The sequence below is a fragment of the Procambarus clarkii genome, chromosome 5, assembly GCF_040958095.1.
Source record: "Procambarus clarkii isolate CNS0578487 chromosome 5, FALCON_Pclarkii_2.0, whole genome shotgun sequence".
Taxonomy (NCBI): Eukaryota; Metazoa; Arthropoda; class Malacostraca; order Decapoda; family Cambaridae; genus Procambarus; species Procambarus clarkii.
Window position 1 is genome coordinate 7,238,665 of NC_091154.1, and position 18,510 is coordinate 7,257,174.

Consider the following 18,510-nt stretch of genomic DNA (forward strand, 5'->3'; position numbering starts at 1 on the left):
TCATAAAGGAGGTGAAACAGCTGACATGAACAATTATCAATATCAAATCTATTGGTACTATAAAAAACATTTGATTTTTTTTTTATTTACAAACAGCACTATTCCTACTTTGTAGAATTCAACATATTAAGTCCCTGCCAGTTTGGCTTCCGTTCCCAAAAGAATACCAGTGATGCCATTATTAGTTTGTTTAATATAATCTACACAACCCTTGATTAAAATTGAGTTCTCAATTGGCCTCTTCATGGACCTGAAAATGGTTTTTGATACTGTAAACCATATCTATCTCTTATTTAAACTTCACCACTATTGTATCCAAGGCCTTCCTCTGAACTATATTCGTTCCTATCTCTGTGACAGACACCAATAAGTAGCCATCAATAACATAACCCCCCCCCCCCCCACTTTACCATTAACAGTAGGAGTGCTACAGGGCAGCATCTTAGGACCTCTCATATTTCTTGTATATTTCAATGACTTGCCAAATGTCTCTTAACATTCTTAAACCTATACTTTTTGCTGACGATACCACCTTCATCTGTTCTGACCCAAACTCCCCCTACACACTAAATAATTATTGTAAATAACGAATTAAAGAAAAGTCCATTCACGGATGTCAACCAACAAACTCACACTGAACATAGAAGAGACCACAGAATCCCACTCATATACATGTCCAACCGACGTTTGAAACAATCGAAGGACTCCACCTCCACCAAGTTACGTGGTAATTTGTGGAACCAATTACAGCGTAACGTGGTGGAGGTGGGGTCCCTCGATTATTTCAAACGTGGGATGGACATGTGTATGAGTGGGATTAGGTGGGTATAAATAGGAGCTGCCTCGTATGGGCAAAAAGGCCTTCAGCAGTTACCTTTATTCTTATGCTCTTAAGACCTACTACATGTTATTTGGTAGTAAATCATCAAACCAAATCCACCTTCAGATAAACAATGTTAACATCAACAATAAAAATGATGTTAAGTTCCTTGGTCTATACATAGACAAAAAACTGAACTTCAGCACCCACATGCAACACAGCCAAAAAAAGTCTCCAAAACCATCGGACTACTTTCTAAAATCAGATATTATGTTCCAAACTTTGTTCTCGTCTCATTATACTACGCGCTAATATATCCCTATCTTACATACGGTATCTGTACATGGGGTTCTACCACTACAAATTGCCTCAAGCCCATCATCACCCAGATAAAACAAATTGCTATTAGAACTTTAAGATGTGTACTTGGATGAAAAAACGATTCTTCGCGGCGGGGATCGTATTCCAGGGACCTGCCCGAAACGCTACGCGTACTAGTGGCTGTACAAGAATGTAACAACTCTTGTATATATCTCAAAAAAAAAAAAAAAACTCTGTCTTCAGACAACACACAGCGTCTCTGTGTAAATCTCATAGCATGCTGAACATACACTCACTCCATACATTCTCATGTGCTATTTCCATGTACAAAACCTTGTTCCTGATTGCTAATCCTGATCTGAAATGTTTAATTGATAGATGTAATAGAACCCATGAACTCCACACCAGAAATAAATCTCTCTTCAATGTTCCCTGTCAGACTAAATCCGTGCAATCACTCCATGCAAATAAAAGAGCCCAGTCTATGGAACTTACTCCGTTATGAATTAAAACATTGGCCAACGAATGCCTTATACAAAAGTAACACCAAAAAGCACTTAATTTCATCCTTGTTTCCTGTAGTTTCATCCTTCATTTAATTTAGTCTTCTACATTGAATTACCCAAATCACCCAATTTAGTAAGACATTCAACTTTAACAATATAATTTATTCTATCAGTCGGTACCTTTTTGTTACTGTTATTGTTTAGCTGAAGGACCTGCCCGAGACGCTGTGTGTGATAGTGGCTGTGCAAGAATGTTACACAAACTCCGCTGAATGTACTTTCTCAGCACAATGAACCTTCTTGTAAATATATAAATTAATAAAAAATTAATACATATGTGGGAAACGTAAGCATTTGATGGCAAATTAAAATATATTAATTGTCAAGCAGACTTTGTCTATAAAAATGTTTCTGAACAAGGTTCATCTCTTTAATAGATAGTAATTGCTAGATAGATGTTAAATTGTGCTACTTATTGGCCTTCTTTTGTAGAAGACAATTTTTATGTTTTCACTGTCATTTGTTCAAGTGACAAATATTTAATGACGTAAGTCATTAGTGGTGGGACTGAAACAGGAGGTACTTTGTCACCCAAAGGATTATGAACCCGTGAGACTGCATACCCGCCGAAGCTGTAAATGCCAAAACTCTGATGAACTTTAAAATCCAGCTTGAAAAATCATCAGGGCAAATGGGGGGAGGGGACATTCGACAAGCCGCCGGCTTCCTGCCCTCGTCGGGGCCACTAGAGTGATATTGGCCCTCAGGTATCATATGACGTGACGTGTCGTCTAGTGGTTAACATAATCAACTAATGGTTGATAGGCTCTAAGTCTAAAATCAAACCTTTTTGCGGAACTAACTTTAGGATATTCAAGATCTGTTCATATTTGGATTTAAGTAATTATTTATTTATTTGTAAATATATATATATATATATATATATATATATATATATATATATATATATATATATATATATATATATATATATATTATCTTTCAGTTACGAGATACTGGATTAATTTATTTATATTTGCATTATTGTTTAAATATTTATTTCTTGTTAATGTTTGTGTTGTGTTGGTAAAGGTTTGACTTTCTTCATGAGAGGGTCATTAGTCTTCACAAATATATAGTCAATACCTTCTTTGGCGACCAAGACGAATCCTCTGTTCTTCATGTCGTCGACAAACTGGTGATTGAAGTCTTTGAAGTGGACTTCCTCGACCACCATGGCGCGGATGGTGATTCTGTCCCAGGGAAAATTCTTGAGGACACTTTTCTCCGCCCCTTGGATGTCCAGGGAGAGAAAGTCCACTGTGGACACCTTGAGGGCCAACAGGTAGGACGCCAGAGGGAAGCACTGCACCACAGAATAAGACTTGTCTGACGTGTCAATAAAACGGTCGTAGGCGGTGTTGTTGAGTTTGACGCCGAGGAGATAGGAACCAATGCGACGGTGAGCGGCCATCCTTTCCTGCAGTGACAACTCACTGTTTAATCTTTTGACGAGGGAGACCAACACCTGCTCCTTCGGGTGGTTCTCTGTCGACAAGCAGGTGTTGGAGGTCCACGCCTTTCGATGCTTCGTCGTCAGCTTACTGTAGCTCTCATGGTTGGGCTCGATCAGCAGACCTGTCCAACCCAACTCCTTTTCAAGGCGGAGGGTGTTTGATACCCTTTCACCATCATAGGCTCCAGCTTCCACAAAGAACCCGCCATGTTGGTCGCCAAATAACTTTTCTATATTGATTGTAAGGAACGTGTTGTCGTCGTTGGAAATGGCGAACTTGTAGAGGGGATCGGTGGATAAGTTGTAGGGTCTGGTGGATGGCGGAGTCAGGTAATGGCGACCTAATATGTCCAGGACTCGAGGGTCGTCAGCGGCCAGCGGGCCACGAAGCCTGGCCAGAACTTGGTCTTGGTCCCCAGGCGGCCGGAGGTCCATCTTGACACTCTGTTGATGATAACTGTGTTAATGGCGTTAATGATAGTGATGATGATGATGATAACTGTGTTAATGGCGTTAATGATAGTGATGATGATGATGATAACTGTGTTAATGGCGTTGTTGATGTTGATGATAACTGTGTTTTGTTGAGTGGTCTTAGGTAGATCATCGTCTCCAACTCAACTCTGCTAGTGAAAGTATCCAACTGGTGATATACTTAATACCTACAATATCCAGCACATTGATCATCATTACTGTAGTTACTACATTACAAACAATACAAAACGTTCCAAAATAACAACAGCCTATCATTATTCAACCAAAATGTCATCTTGCTCAATAAAAAGTTTCTTGTCTAGAACTACTCGGTACTAAACTATCTTTCATTATTTAAACAAAAACATGGCTATATAAAGACCATATCTAGCTATACAATTTAAGCAGTTATACCGCCACCCCATTTTTTTTTGTCTGCAGGTCCGACAAGAAAGGTGACAGTACAGCTATCTATGATGAAGATAAATACACTTGCACCAGTGTCATTAGTGATAGAGACCACTACTGTGGAATGTTCCTTTTCTAAAATCTTGACCAAATCACTTATTTCCTCTATAACTTAAGTTCGTAAGTCCATTTTAAGGTGAGATAGTAATTGGTTGTTAAGTCAGTAATTATACCAGATGCAAGGGGGGGGGGGCCTGTTTATATAATTCCCAACACCAGTATGACTGCATTCTCAAACACTCTAAGCAATCTAATCATAATGAACAAACGCAACAAAAATGAACCAATTGTAAGTGGTGACCATTCAACTTCAACACTGAACTTTGTCAACAATATAGATCACAAAGTCGACTACTTCCTTACCAGCATGAACTCCTGTATGCTAATCCCCACAATCACTAAGTCCACACGAATTACTCAAACATCTGCTACAGTCTTGGACTACATATGGACTATAATAACAGCCCCCCCCCCCTTGCCTCTGGTATAATTACTGACATAACAACCAATCACTATCCTACCTTATTAAAATGGCATAAACACTTCAGTTGAAATAAACATTCCATTCACTGAACAAATTTCCTTATTAAGAGAACTCAATAGCTCGGCCAATAGAGCTTCGGCCTCACACACGTGAGGTCCACGGTTCGAGTCTCCTAGAGCCCAGGTGAATGGACTATCCTACTTTCCTCTCGTCAATCATGGACATAACACCATCGGACACCAAGAAACTTACCTTCACACTACACAGCAAAAGCAACAATATGGAACAACATAAATGCACTCCACAATATACACTGGGCTGCTTCAAGAAAGGGAAGGAGAAGGGGCCAGAGGTGGTGATGAATGGAGAGAGGGAAGGAGAGAGGTGGAGAAATAGTGAAGAGAGGGGGAGATGAGAGATGAGAGAAATTGGGAGCGAGGGATGGGAAGTGTTAGAGGGGAAGTGAGGGAGAGACCCTGACACATCAGGGAAAACTCCCCTCCCCTCCCACTAGTTATATATATGTTAGAGAATGTCTGTCTGTTTAAGGTTGGAGGCCAGACACCAGGGGCTAGCCTAGCCCAGCTTTGCAGAGGTAATGGTCTGGGGTATGGATGAACATAGGCTGGTTGGAGTTCGCTTAAGTTAAATACTTTAGAACATATTATCATTCACAGAAACCCATCGCGATTTTTCATGGCATCAAGTGTGTGAAAGATTTGGTATTTTCCATTAAGATTTTCAGTGGTCTGAAATAATAAATGTCCTGGGACCCATAGAGTTGATTCAGTACTTAATAATACATTTTCTGAGAGAATGGGAAGATGAGGAAGGTGAGAGAGAAGATGGGAGATGTAGAGAGAGGGGGGACTAAAGACGGAAAGAAAAGTGAGTAGGGGGGGGGGGCGGAGAGGGGAAAGAGACAAACTATCCCGGGCACCGCCGGGTAAGGATTCTAATGATACAAAACAATAATAGTGGCCAAGACCCCAATCAAACAGGAGGGGGACCAAGAGCTGTGTCTCAACGCCAGACTCACCTTATGGTAAAGAGCGAAGGTGATATATATGACCATCATTCCAAAACTCATTAGCAGAATGGTCGATTTTATCATCTTCTCGAAATCTCTCTTCTTCTTATATATTTTATGCTTAATACCCCACAGAGACAGTCAGGTAGACAGAGAGAGAAACACACACAACTTCTCCTCTTGACCGCCAGGCAAGAACTGATGACGCTGGCAAAACCAGGCCATAATATTCCCAACAATTTCCTCTTGGCTAACAAATGATACTTTATTCACATTAAAAGTTTACATAAATACACATATCTATACACACTCGTGATTCAGCATAGAAAACGGCGCATCATTAAGTGGTAATAAAATTATAGCATATTTAATTTGTATACGAAGAAGAGACGTTAACCCGGCGGTCGTCTTGGAGAAGGGAGAAAGTGCAGGGTGATAGTCGCCTCAATGGGCGCGCGAACCTCTTCCTTGTCCACTTGTAGTTTCTGTTCTATTCGTCTAGTTGTTCTAGCAGCTGGGGGTGTTGAACTTTAGTTCCTTGGTCCCGTCTTTAATGGGTGTCTTTCACCCATTAAGCCACCGGGTATACATGATGGGGGTTCGTCAAGCATTTATACTGTCTTGCGAAACCTGTACATCTTTCAACAATCATGGCGGCTTCGTTTACAGTTATGAACTGTTTGCGAGCTTGGAAACTTCACACCTGAAATATTATTATTGTTATAAACAACCACACATGGTAGATCCTGGCCCAGGGAACATCCCAGGGACCACACAGGATGAACCATGGCTCAGGGAACATCCCAGGGACCACACAGGATGGACCCCTGGCCCAGGGAACATCCCAGGGACCACACAGGATGGACCCCTGGCTCAGGGAACATCCCAGGGACCACACAGGATGAACCATGGCCAGGGAACATCCCAGGGACCACACAGGATGGACCCCTGGCCCAGGGAACATCCCAGGGACCACAGAGGGTGGACCCTGGCTCAGGGAACATCCCAGGGACCATACAGGATGGCCCAGGGAACATCCCAGGGACCACACAGGGTGGACCATGGCCTAGGAAACATCCCAGGGACCACAGAGGATGGACCATGGCCCAGGAAACATCCCAGGGACCACAGAGGATGGACCATGGCCCAGGAAACATCCCAGGGACCACACAGGATGGACCCTGGCCCAGGAAACATCCCATGAACCACACAGGGTAGATCCTGGCCTAGGGAACATCCCAGGGAATACAGAGGGTGGACCATGGCCCAGGGAATATCCCAGGGACCACACAGGATGGACCATGGCCCAGGAAACATCCCAGGGACCACACAGGATGGACCATGGCCCAGAAAACATCCCAGGGACCACACAGGGTGGACCATGGTTCAGAGAACATCCCAGGGACCACACAGGATGGACCCTGGCCCAGGGAACATCCCAGGGACCACACAGGATGGACCATGGCCTAGGAAACATCCCAAGGACCACAAAGGATGGACCATGGCCCAGGAAACATCCCAGGGACCACAGAGGATGGACCATGACCCAGAAAACATCCCAGGGACCACACAGGATGGACCATGGCCCAGGAAACATCCCAGGGACCACACAGGATGGACCCTGGCCCAGGAAACATCCCAGGGACCACACAGGATGGACCCTGGCCCAGGAAACATCCCAGGGACCACACAGGATGGACCCTGGCCCAGGAAACATCCCAGGGACCACACAGGATGGACCCTGGCCCAGGGAACATCCCAGGGACTAAACGTAGCGTCTCAATTATCTCAACGACTTCATTTTTCATCTGATTAAAAATATTTGTTGCTGAACTCTTGTAAGAAACAAGTATACCAAATATACAGTATACAACACTTATACCCAATAGTGTATACTACACTTATATACAATACTCTATTCAACACTTATACCTAATACTGTACTCAAAACTTATATTAAATACTGTATACAACACTTATATGTAATTCTGAATACAACACTGATACCCAATATTGTATACAACACTTATTCCCCAATACAGTATACAACACTTATACCAAATACTGTAAACAACACTTTTACCCAATTCCTGTATACAACACTTGTACACAATACAGAATACAACACTTATACACAATACAACACTTATACAGAATACAACACTTATACACAATACAACACTTATACACAATTCAACACTTATACACAATACAACACTTATACACAATACAACACTTATACACAAAACAACACCTATATAGAATACAACACTTATACACAATACAACACTTATACACAATACAACACTTATACACAAAACAACACCTATATAGAATACAACACTTATACACAATACAACACTTATACACAATACAACACTTATACACAATACAACACCTATATAGAATACAACACTTATACACAATAGGTTAGACTTATACCCAACTCTCAGGACTTCATAGAAAGACTGTGCCTGAAACCCTCAAGTAAGATGCTTAGTCTTGATGTAGACTTTCTGTTTACTAATGTTCCGCTCGATGACGTTCTCTCTTTCCTTAGACAGAAGGCGTCAGAGGGCGTCCTTCCTCTCCTACTTCCCACTGACGTTTTCCTCGATCTCATTAGACTCTGTGTTGACTCTAACTCTTTCTCTTTCAACGGTAAATATTACACTCAAACCTTCGGGGTCGCTATGGGTTCCCCTCTCTCCCCTGTTCTTGCTAATTTCTACATGGAATACTTCGAAACTGTTCTTCTTCCTTCTATTGATACTCGTCTCTCTCTCTGGCTTCGCTATGTTGATAAAAATTTTGCTTTATGGCCTCATGACCTTAGTCTTTTCCAGCCTTTCCTCTCCTCTCTTAACAATTTGGCTCCTTCTATCCATTTCAAAGTTGAGTGGGAATCTAATTCCCTCCTTCCTTTTCTTGATGTTCATGTTCACAGCTTTGTGTCTGGGTTCTCTTTCTCTCTCTATCGTAAACCCATGCATAGTGGCATGTACATTCACTTCTTTTCCTACCATCCTCCTTCTGTTAAGAAATTGTCCTCGTCTCTCTCTTCCTCCGCGCTCTACGCATCAGCGACCCTCAGTTTCTTGATTCTGAAATTGCCTTTATCTACAAATCATTCTCTCGCCTTGGTTACTCTTTTTTTTTATCAAATGTACCTACTCTCAAGCTTAACGAAATTTCTTTCATCCTAAACCTGCTTCCAACACTAGTAGCACTGTGCGCTGCCTTCCCATTATATTTGAACTCAAAACTCTTACTAATACCTTTCGCCCTCTTGACATAAAACTCGCCTTTCGGCAAACTAACTCTACCCGTACAAATGTAGTTCACACTGCTCATCCTGCTTCTGGTGTCTACTCTATTTCCTGTTCGTCTTGTCCTCTCCGATACTTTGGTGAAACTGGCCGTACACTAAATAACAGACTTTAAGAACTCAAAAGAAGTGTCAAGTCTGCAAACACAAACAATGCTCTCTTCTGTCATGTTGCGGATTCTATTCACCCTATTGATTGGTCTTCTAAAATAATCTTTATTGCCTCTACACAGACGCCGTCGTGTTGAATTGGCTCTAATACACTACGTACCCAACATGAACTTGAGTCCTGGCTTTGTTGCTGTTGACTCTTCCCTTTCCCAGTACATACTCAAATGTTCTAAACTTTCTAACAAACGTAACCTAACATAAGCCTACCCTTTCTTTATTTCTGTTTCGTTTTCTTTTACTTTCTCTTTCGCTCCCATTTTCTCCTTTTATTACCCCTCCCCCCCCCTTCAAACCCTTATTACCAATTCTTCATAGCCTTGATTACCCCCGTCATACACTTTATTACCCCCGTCATACACTTTATTACCTCCCTTCGTACCCTTTATTACCCCCCTACATACTCTTTATATTACCAATATCTTTTGCCTTACTTTCACCTTCCTCCTTATTACCTCTTTCTTGCCTTACTGATGCCCTTGTCTCCCTCGTCTCTTTACAGTCAACTTGATAACGGTCGGACCGAACCTAACCTAACCTAACCTAACCTAACCTAACCGTCGTCGTCTTTTCATCTTCTGGTGTTTGGTTTGGTCAACACTTATACCCAATACTGTATAGAGCACTAATACGCAGTTCTGTATTCAACACTTATACCCAATACTGTATAGAGCACTAATACGCAGTTCTGTATTCAACACTTATACCCGATCAGTATACAACTGTTATACCCAATACAGCATGCAACATTTATTCACAGTACTAAACGCAACACTTATTCACAATACTGTATACACCACTTATACACAATACAGCATGCAACACATATGCATAATAATGTATTCAACACATATATCCAATACAGCATACAACACTTATACACAGTACTGTATTCAACACTTATACATAATACAGTATGCAAAAACTTATACCCAATACTGTATACAACAGTTATACCCAATACAGCATACAACACTTAAACACAATACTGTATAAACTACTTATACCCAATACCTATTCAATACTTACACCAAAACTGTTTAAATCACATATACGTAATATTGTATGCGACACTTATGCCAAAACAGCTCGAGTTCGGCATTCCACAAAGGTGCAAGGCGGTAGCTCACGCCGCTCAAGCTGCCGTCTAAACATATATATAAAGGTTATAAACCTGCTCCTCCCTTAATGCTCTTGGGTTAGGAAGCTATGGAGACCAGCGTCTGAATTGACGTGGTTTAGTGGAATGATCCTAGACTTCGATGGGGTTGATGGGCTGGGCGGCAACTCCAGATTCACATACATGGGACCAAGTAAAGTTAATGTAAAGTCAGACACATATCAAAAAGTTTAATTTTTGCAGGAATTATACAATACAGTGTTTGAACAGCTAACAAGAAAATATTGTAAATTAACACTTATTAAGTTGAATATTTCATAAATTTTCACACCTTTAGTAGATAGGAATATTATTATGTTATATATAATATCTGGTTAATTAGGTGCCATTCTCTTTAGGTGCCTTAATCTATATTATCAATCTTGGTGCCATCTTTATGTCGATGATCAAAGACTTTCTGTAATGGGATTATCCTGCTAGAATATTGATGAATCTCAGCTCTTTAATTGTGTGTTGTTTGAATATACATTTTATGATTTCAAGGGTGGTTGTATATCTCTAGTTATTGGAAGAAAGTGCTAAGCAATGATGACTATGTAGTATTTGACAGGAATAAGAGACAGACTAAGATTTGGGGGAAAGTGAGATATAGTTCTCAGGAGAAGCTGCTAAGTCAGTACGAGTATGTAGCATTTGGAAAAGATATGCGTATGTTGATCAGGGATAGGATAGAGGAAAGGAATTGTGCCCAACCACTTTAACCATGTGGGAATCGAACGCCAATTCCATTTCTTTCTTTTTTATGCACCCCATATCCATCCCGTGGGGGGCGGTGTAAAGGATTACAGAGGCACATAATCGGTTCAGGAACTGAACCCTTTAGTTCGTTGAGCTAAGCAAATAACAATCTTAACCAGCAAAATGCAACGCCTACACAATACCGACCAGTTCAAGTGGTTGGGCACTTGTGCTTCTACATATTAATTACAAACTCTTTGAAGTTTTAATTTTTTGGAGGTATGGGCATTGCTTGGACTTTTTTCATGATCGGGTCGTCTCCCTTCACAAAAAAATAGTCGAACCCATTTTTGCCAATCAAGACGAATCCTCTGTTCTTCATGTCGTCGACAAACTGGTGATTGAAATCCTTGAAGTGGACTTCCTCGACCACCATGGCGCGGATGGTGATTCTGTCCCAGGGAATATTCTTGAGGACACTTTTCTCCGCCCCTTGTATGTCCAGGGAGAGGAAGTCCACTGTGGACACCTTGAGGGCCAACAGGTAGGACGCTAGAGGGAAGCACTGCACGGCGTAATACGTCTTGTTCGAAGATGATATATAACCATCGTAGATGGTAGTGTTAAGCTTGACGCCGACGAGGTAGGAGGAGACACGACGGTCGACGGCATTATTCTTCTCACGTAGAGAGACGATCACCTCCTCCTTCGGGTGATTCTCTGTCGACAAGCAAGAGAATGATGTCCAAGCCTTGCGGTGCTTGGTTGTCACCATCTGATAACTTTCGGGGTTAGCCTCGATCAGCAGACCTGCCCACCCTAACTCTCTTTCCAGGCGGAGGGTGGTCGATCCAATTTCGCCATCATAGGCTCCGGATTCCACGAAGAATCCCCCACGTTGGTCGCCAAATAGCTTCTTTATGTTGTTTAAAATGAAGGGATCGTCACCAAAATTTGTATTTTTCAAGTTGTAGGGCTTGGTAGATGGCGGGACCAGGTGCTCGCGACGCAATATGTCCAGGACTCGAGGGTCATAAGGAGAAATCGGTCCACGAAGTCTGTGTCGAACTTCGTCTTGAACCAATAACGTACGGAGTGTTACGCTGCCACTCTGTTGATTACAAATATATATTATTGGTATGGTACACACACACTATAGTGCTTAAGCATATTCATATACAAACACTCACTTTTGCATGCACAGGTAAGCTTTCACAAGAGACTGCTTTACAAGCTTGTGCATCAAGCACAGGTAAACAGGAGGGTGGTAAGTGGGAACAGAGAGTACCTCTCTGATAGGATGGTTATGGTGAGAGGAATATGGCCTCAGAATAGAAAGAAGTCGCAAGTGGTATCAGTACCAGCACCAATACTATTGTTGAGCACCACTATGGTCAATACCAGGACCAATACTATTATGAGGTTCACTATGGTCAGAACTAGCATCTATACTATTTATAATATACATAAATAGCCTGAGGAAGCTGATGCATTCAAATAAATATTCATACATGAAGCAAAACCGATGATATGACAACACACGAGGATTGTAAACAGATGCAACGGGGGATCTCGAGGCCCTTCAGAGGTAGTCAAACAAGTGAGAACCCGACTAAACCCTCACACTTCTCCCCAAACGCAATAATGTGATTTGATTTTACCCAATTGATTGTTTACTACTTTTAAAGATGTGCACATTAAAAGAAGTACTTAAAAAAAAACGTTGCGCATTTTAAGGGTTAAACAACAACAAATACAATGTGATGAGGTTAAGAGATGGAGAATCATGATCGACTGAGCAATGCTAAATAAGGGAAAGTTTGTGCGACTTTATACAACCCTTGACTGGCATCAAAGCCCTTAACAGGCACCGAAAGGCCTTGACTTGTACCGGAAGCCCTTAACGGGTACCGCAGGAGCCCTGACTTGCGCCAAAGGCCTTTAACGGGTTCCCTTAATGGGAAACTAATAAGGCTGATGTTCAGTATAAAGAATGGCAGAAGAACAGAATATAATGGGAATTTTGAAGCATAGATGGTTCACAGTGATACCATAAAGAACATTATCAGCATAAGAACAGTCCTTGAATGGACATGACTGAAGGTGTTCTCTAACTGGGAATTGAGTTGATTTGATTTCAGTTGATTCAAGCAATTCAAAATGAATAGACGTTGAGCTATCAGCCGAGAGTTGAACGAAAGTGATCTATCTCCTGCTTGAAGATAAGGACCACATGAGAACACAAACTCACTCACCATGAGGCAGCAGTGAACATGAGAACATAAACATACTCACCATGAGGCAGCAGTGAACATGAGAACATAAACATACTCACCATGAGGCAGCAGTGAACATGAGAACATAAACATACTCACCATGAGGCAGCAGTGAACATGAGAACATAAACATACTCACCATGAGGCAGCAGTGAACATGAGAACATAAACATACTCACCATGAGGCAGCAGTGAACAAGAGGATACTAACACTCCCTCCCCCTCCCCCCCCACCCCCCCAAGCCCTTCCTCCTCCACCAGTTTCCCTGTACCAGATCCTCCCAGCGCCCGCTCACCCCAGACCCCACAGGTCCCCCCCCAGAGGAGAAGCAGGAGAGTCAGTTTCAGGGTAATGTACTCGAACATAGATGGGATCACAAGCAAGGCAAGTGAACTAAGGGAAAGAGCACAAGAAGTGAACCCAGATGTAAACGGATTCACTGAAACAAAACTCTCTGGAATCATAACGAATGCCGTGTTTCCCCAGGAGTACACAATAATAACGAAAGAGAGGGAAGGTAGGGGAGGAGGCGGAGTGGCCCTACTCATGAAAAAGGAATGGAGGTTTAAGGAGATGGCTATCCCGGGCTGTGAGGGTTTCAGAGACTACATAGCAGGCACCATGACAATGGGAGGACCAAGGATAGTAGTAGCAGTAATATATAACCCTCCACCAAATGACAGAAGACCCAGTCAAGAGTACGAAAACAACAACATGGCAGTTAACACTATAATTGAGAGGGCAGCCTCTGCTGCCTGTAGAAATAGATCCCACCTGCTCATCATGGGGGACTTCAATCACGGAAGGATGGATTGGGAGAACAAGGAACCGCATGGAGGCGAGGATACGTGGAGAGCCAAACAACTGGAGGTGGTGACTAGAAACTTCTTAACCCAGCATGTCAGTGAACCCACAAGGATGAGAGGAAATGACGAACCAGCGAGACTCGACCTGGTCTTCACCCTGAACGACTCTGACATAAGAGAAATCGGTTTTGAGGCCCCAGTAGGAATGAGCGACCACAGTGTATTGGTGTTTGAGTACCTGATTGAAGAAGGGTTTTTGAACTCGAGGAGGGATACCGAAACCAAAAGGTTAGCATACCGAAAGGGAAACTATGAGGAGATAACAAAATTCCTAACAGATATAGCATGGGAAACAGAGCTCAGGGAAAAGACGGCCCAAGATATGATGGATTACATCACGCAAAAGTGCAAGGACGCAGCAAACAAGTTTGTCCCAGCCCAAAAAGAAAACAGTGAAATGAAGATGAGAAACCCATAGTTTAATCAGAGATGTCGGCTAGCTAAGCAGCAAAGTAAAAGGGCATGGAGAAACTATAGGAATAACAGGACACTGGAGAGCAGAGAAAGATACCAGAATGCCAGGAATGAATATGTCAGGATGAGAAGAGAGGCAGAAAGACAATACGAATTGACATCACAAGCAAGGCAAAGACTCAGCCTAAATTGCTGCATAGCCACATCAGGAGAAAAACAACAGTAAAGGAATAGGTTATGAAATTAAGGATAGGGGCAGAAGGATTCACTACAAACGACAAGAAAATGTGTGAGGAACTGAATAAGAAATTCCAAGAGGTCTTCACCTTAGAGCAAGGAGAAATCCCAGAGATAAGAGAGGGAATAACTAACCAGGCACCACTGGAAGAGTTTGAGATTACCAGCGGGGAAGTAAGGAAGTGTTTATTAGAGTTGGATGTGACAAAGGCTATAGGCCCAGATGGAATCTCCCCTTGGATACTAAAGGAAGGAGCAGAAGAACTGTGTCTCCATAGTGTATAACAAATTTCTGGCAACAGGGGAACTGCCAGAAATTTGGAAAGCAGCTAACGTAGTCCCGATATACAAGAAAGGGGATAGACAGGAGGCACTGAATTACAGGCCAGTGTCCCTAACCTGCATACCATGCAAGCTGATGGAGAAGATTGTGCGAAGAAAGCTAGTGAGCACCTGGAGCGAAAGAAGTTTGTAACACAGCACCAACATGGATTCAGGGATGGCAGGTCCTGCCTCACAGGGTTACTTGAATTCTACGACCAGGCAACAAAAATAAGGCAAGAAAAAGAAGGGTGGGCAGACTGCATATTTTTGGATTGTCAGAAAGCCTTTGATACAGTGCCACACAAGAGGCTAGTGAAAAAGCTGGAGATGCAGGCTGGAGTGAAAGGGAAGGTACTCCGTTGGATACAGGAGTACCTAAGCAACAGGAGACAACGAGTCAGTGTGAGGGGTGAGGTCTCAGATTGGTGAGACGTTACGAGTGGAGTCCCGCAGGGGTCAGTCCTTGGACCTATTCTGTTTCTGATATATGTAAATGATCTCCAGAGGGTATAGAATCGTTTCTCTCAATGTTTGCCGATGATGCAAAAATTATGAGGAGGATTGAAACTGAGGACGATAGTAGGAGGCTACAAGATAACCTAGACAGACTGAGTGAATGGTCCAACAAATGGCTGTTTAAGTTCAACCCAAGTAAATGCAAAGTAATGAAACTAGGCAGTGGAAACAGGAGGCCAGACACAGGATACAGAATAGGAGATGAAGTACTTAATGAAACGGACAGAGAGAAAGATCTAGGAGTTGAAATCACACCAAACCTGTCTCCTGAAGCCCACATAAAAAGAATAACGTCTGCGGCATATGCGAGGCTGGCTAACATCAGAACAGCGTTCAGGAACCTGTGTAAGGAATCATTCAGAATCTTGTACACCACATATGTAAGACTAATCCTGGAGTATGCGGCCCCAGCATGGAGCCCGTACCTTGTCAAGCACAAGACGAAGCTGGAAAAAGTCCAAAGGTATGCCACTAGACTAGTCCCAGAACTAAGAGGCATGAGTTACGAGGAAAGGCTGCGGGAAATGCACCTTACGACACTGGAAGACAGAAGAGTAAGGGGAGACATGATCACAACCTACAAAATCCTCAGAGGAATCGACCGGGTAAACAAGGATAAATTATTCAACACTGGTGGGACGCGAACAAGGGGACACAGGTGGAAACTGAGTACCCACATGAGCCACAGAGACGTTAGAAGGAACTTTTTCAGTGTCAGAGTAGTTAGTAAATGGAATGCACTAGGAAGTGATGTGGTGGAGGCTGACTCCATACACAGTTTCAAATGTAGATATGATAGAGCCCAGTAGGCTCAGTAACCTGTACACCAGTTGATTGACAGTTGAGAGGTGGGACCAAAGAGCCAGAGCTCAACCCCCGCAAGCACAAATATGTAAGTGCAAATAGGTGAGTACACTCACCATGAGGCAGCAGTGAACATGAGGACATAAACATACTCACCATGAGGCAGCAGTGAACATGAGGACACAAACACACTCACCATGAGGCAGCAGTGAACATGAGAACATAAACATACTCACCATGAGGCAGCAGTGAACATGAGGACACAAACATACTCACCATGAGGCAGCAGTGAACATGAGGACACAAACACACTCACCATGAGGCAGCAGTGAACATGAGAACATAAACATACTCACCATGAAGCAGCAGTGAACATGAGAACATAAACATACTCACCATGAGGCAGCAGTGAACATGAGAACATAAACATACTCACCATGAGGCAGCAGTGAACATGAGAACACAAACACACTCACCATGAGGCAGCAGTGAACATGAGAACATAAACATACTCACCATATGGTAGCAGGCGTAGATGAACATGACGATCAACAACGAACACATAACTTTCAGCAACACTGTCGTGCTCCTCGACTTCGAGAACTCCATCTTCACTCACCTTCTTGTTATGTATATATTATGTTTATAATGAGCTTTTACTCACTTTCCTTCAGTTTTATTTCCTCCTAATAAAGTACTTATTTAATATGGCAAGATTTCTCACGTATTGGTGCAAAGTTTTCACTCCTTAACGTTTATTTCCACAATGAAACGTTCATTTCATTCCACAGTCAATACAAATATTTACTGAAGATGGAATTCTCCTTAGAATTTGAGTTTTACATTTTTGTTCACAATGGAACGTTTAATATTTTAATTTGTCACGTATCCTGTATTAGATTTACATTCACCAGAGTGAATGTTTCCAGAAGGCAATGCTCACGTGCTCTTTTCAATATCTGTTTTATAAAGTTAATGCAAATTTCTCATATTATTACACAGCTTTGATTTGGATTGAAGACTTGCAAGTTTTTTAACATTTAACTTCTGCCAACAGCTTTTTCTTGTTTAAGTTGCATGATGTCCTATTTCTCTGAAATCTGAGACAAGTTCTTGAGTGAATAAAGCAAAATTATAATATATTCTGGTAGGTTAAGATTGGGATATATATATATATATGTATATGAATAGTCCTGGGGACCATTCAGGCTTGTTCGCATTTGTGTTCCTCACGTGTGCCCCAAAGAATGAGGTGATTTGGTGAAATGCTATGCCCAAGATTACCATCCGAGTTGCCGTCGGGGAAGTGGCTCAAATAGCCTCGGCTATCACTTCCTTTTGACGGCCGTGATGGTCAAGCGGATTAAGGCGCCCTGTAGTTACCAGTTGCGTTGCTTCTGGGAGTATGGGTTCGAGTCACTTCTGGGGTGTGAGTTTTCATTCGCATATAGTCCTGGGGACCATTCAGGCTTGTTCGCATATATGTATATATATATATATATATATATATATATATATATATATATATATATATATATATATATATATATATGTCGTACCTAGTAGCCAGAACGCACTTCTCAGCCTACTATGCAAGGCCCGATTTGCCTAATAAGCCAAGTTTTCATGAATTAATTGTTTTTCGACTACCTAACCTACCTAACCTAACCTAACCTAACTTTTTCGGCTATCTAACCTAACCTAACCTATAAAGATAGGTTAGGTTAGGTTAGGTAGGGTTGGTTAGGTTCGGTCATATATCTACGTTAATTTTGATTCCAATAAAAAAAATTGACCTCATACATAATGAAATGAGTAGCTTTATCATAGCATAAGAAAAAACTTAGAGAAAATATATTAATTCAGGAAAACTTGGCTTATTAGGCAAATCGGGCCTTGCATAGTAGGCTGAGAAGTGCGTTCTGGCTACTAGGTACGACATATATATATATATATATATATATATATATATATATATATATATATATATATATATATATATATATATATATATATATATATATATATATATATATATATATATATATATATATATATATATATATATATATATTAGTATATTTTGGTAGCAGTCTTTC

General features: G+C 41.7%; 2 protein-coding genes across 2 annotated transcripts; both read right to left on the reverse strand.

The window, feature by feature from the left end:
* Window positions 1–2,713: 2,713 nt before the first annotated feature.
* Window positions 2,714–3,598, reverse strand: LOC138372144 (protein Star-like). The gene has a single exon (XM_069337460.1). The coding sequence runs from the start codon at window positions 3,596–3,598 to the stop codon at window positions 2,714–2,716; it is 885 nt and encodes a 294-aa protein (XP_069193561.1).
* A 6,844-nt stretch (window positions 3,599–10,442) lies between these two features.
* LOC138352344 (protein Star-like) lies at window positions 10,443–17,508 on the reverse strand. The gene is made up of 2 exons (XM_069304727.1): window positions 16,928–17,508; window positions 10,443–12,084 (listed from the first exon to the last, which is right to left on the reverse strand). Exons 1-2 carry the CDS (start codon window positions 17,018–17,020, stop codon window positions 11,239–11,241), a joined length of 939 nt encoding a protein of 312 aa, XP_069160828.1. The 5' UTR covers window positions 17,021–17,508; the 3' UTR covers window positions 10,443–11,238.
* Window positions 17,509–18,510: the final 1,002 nt, after the last annotated feature.

Coding starts and splice junctions, on each gene's coding strand:
- LOC138372144 (XM_069337460.1), bottom strand. CDS start 3,598: ATGGACCTCCGGCCGCCTGGGGACCAAGACCAAGTTCTGGCCAGGCTT.
- LOC138352344 (XM_069304727.1), bottom strand. CDS start 17,020: ATGGAGTTCTCGAAGTCGAGGAGCACGACAGTGTTGCTGAAAGTTATG. Junction 12,085..16,927: donor TCTACGCCTGCTACCATATG/GTGAGTATGTTT, acceptor TGTAATCAACAG/AGTGGCAGCGTAACACTCCG.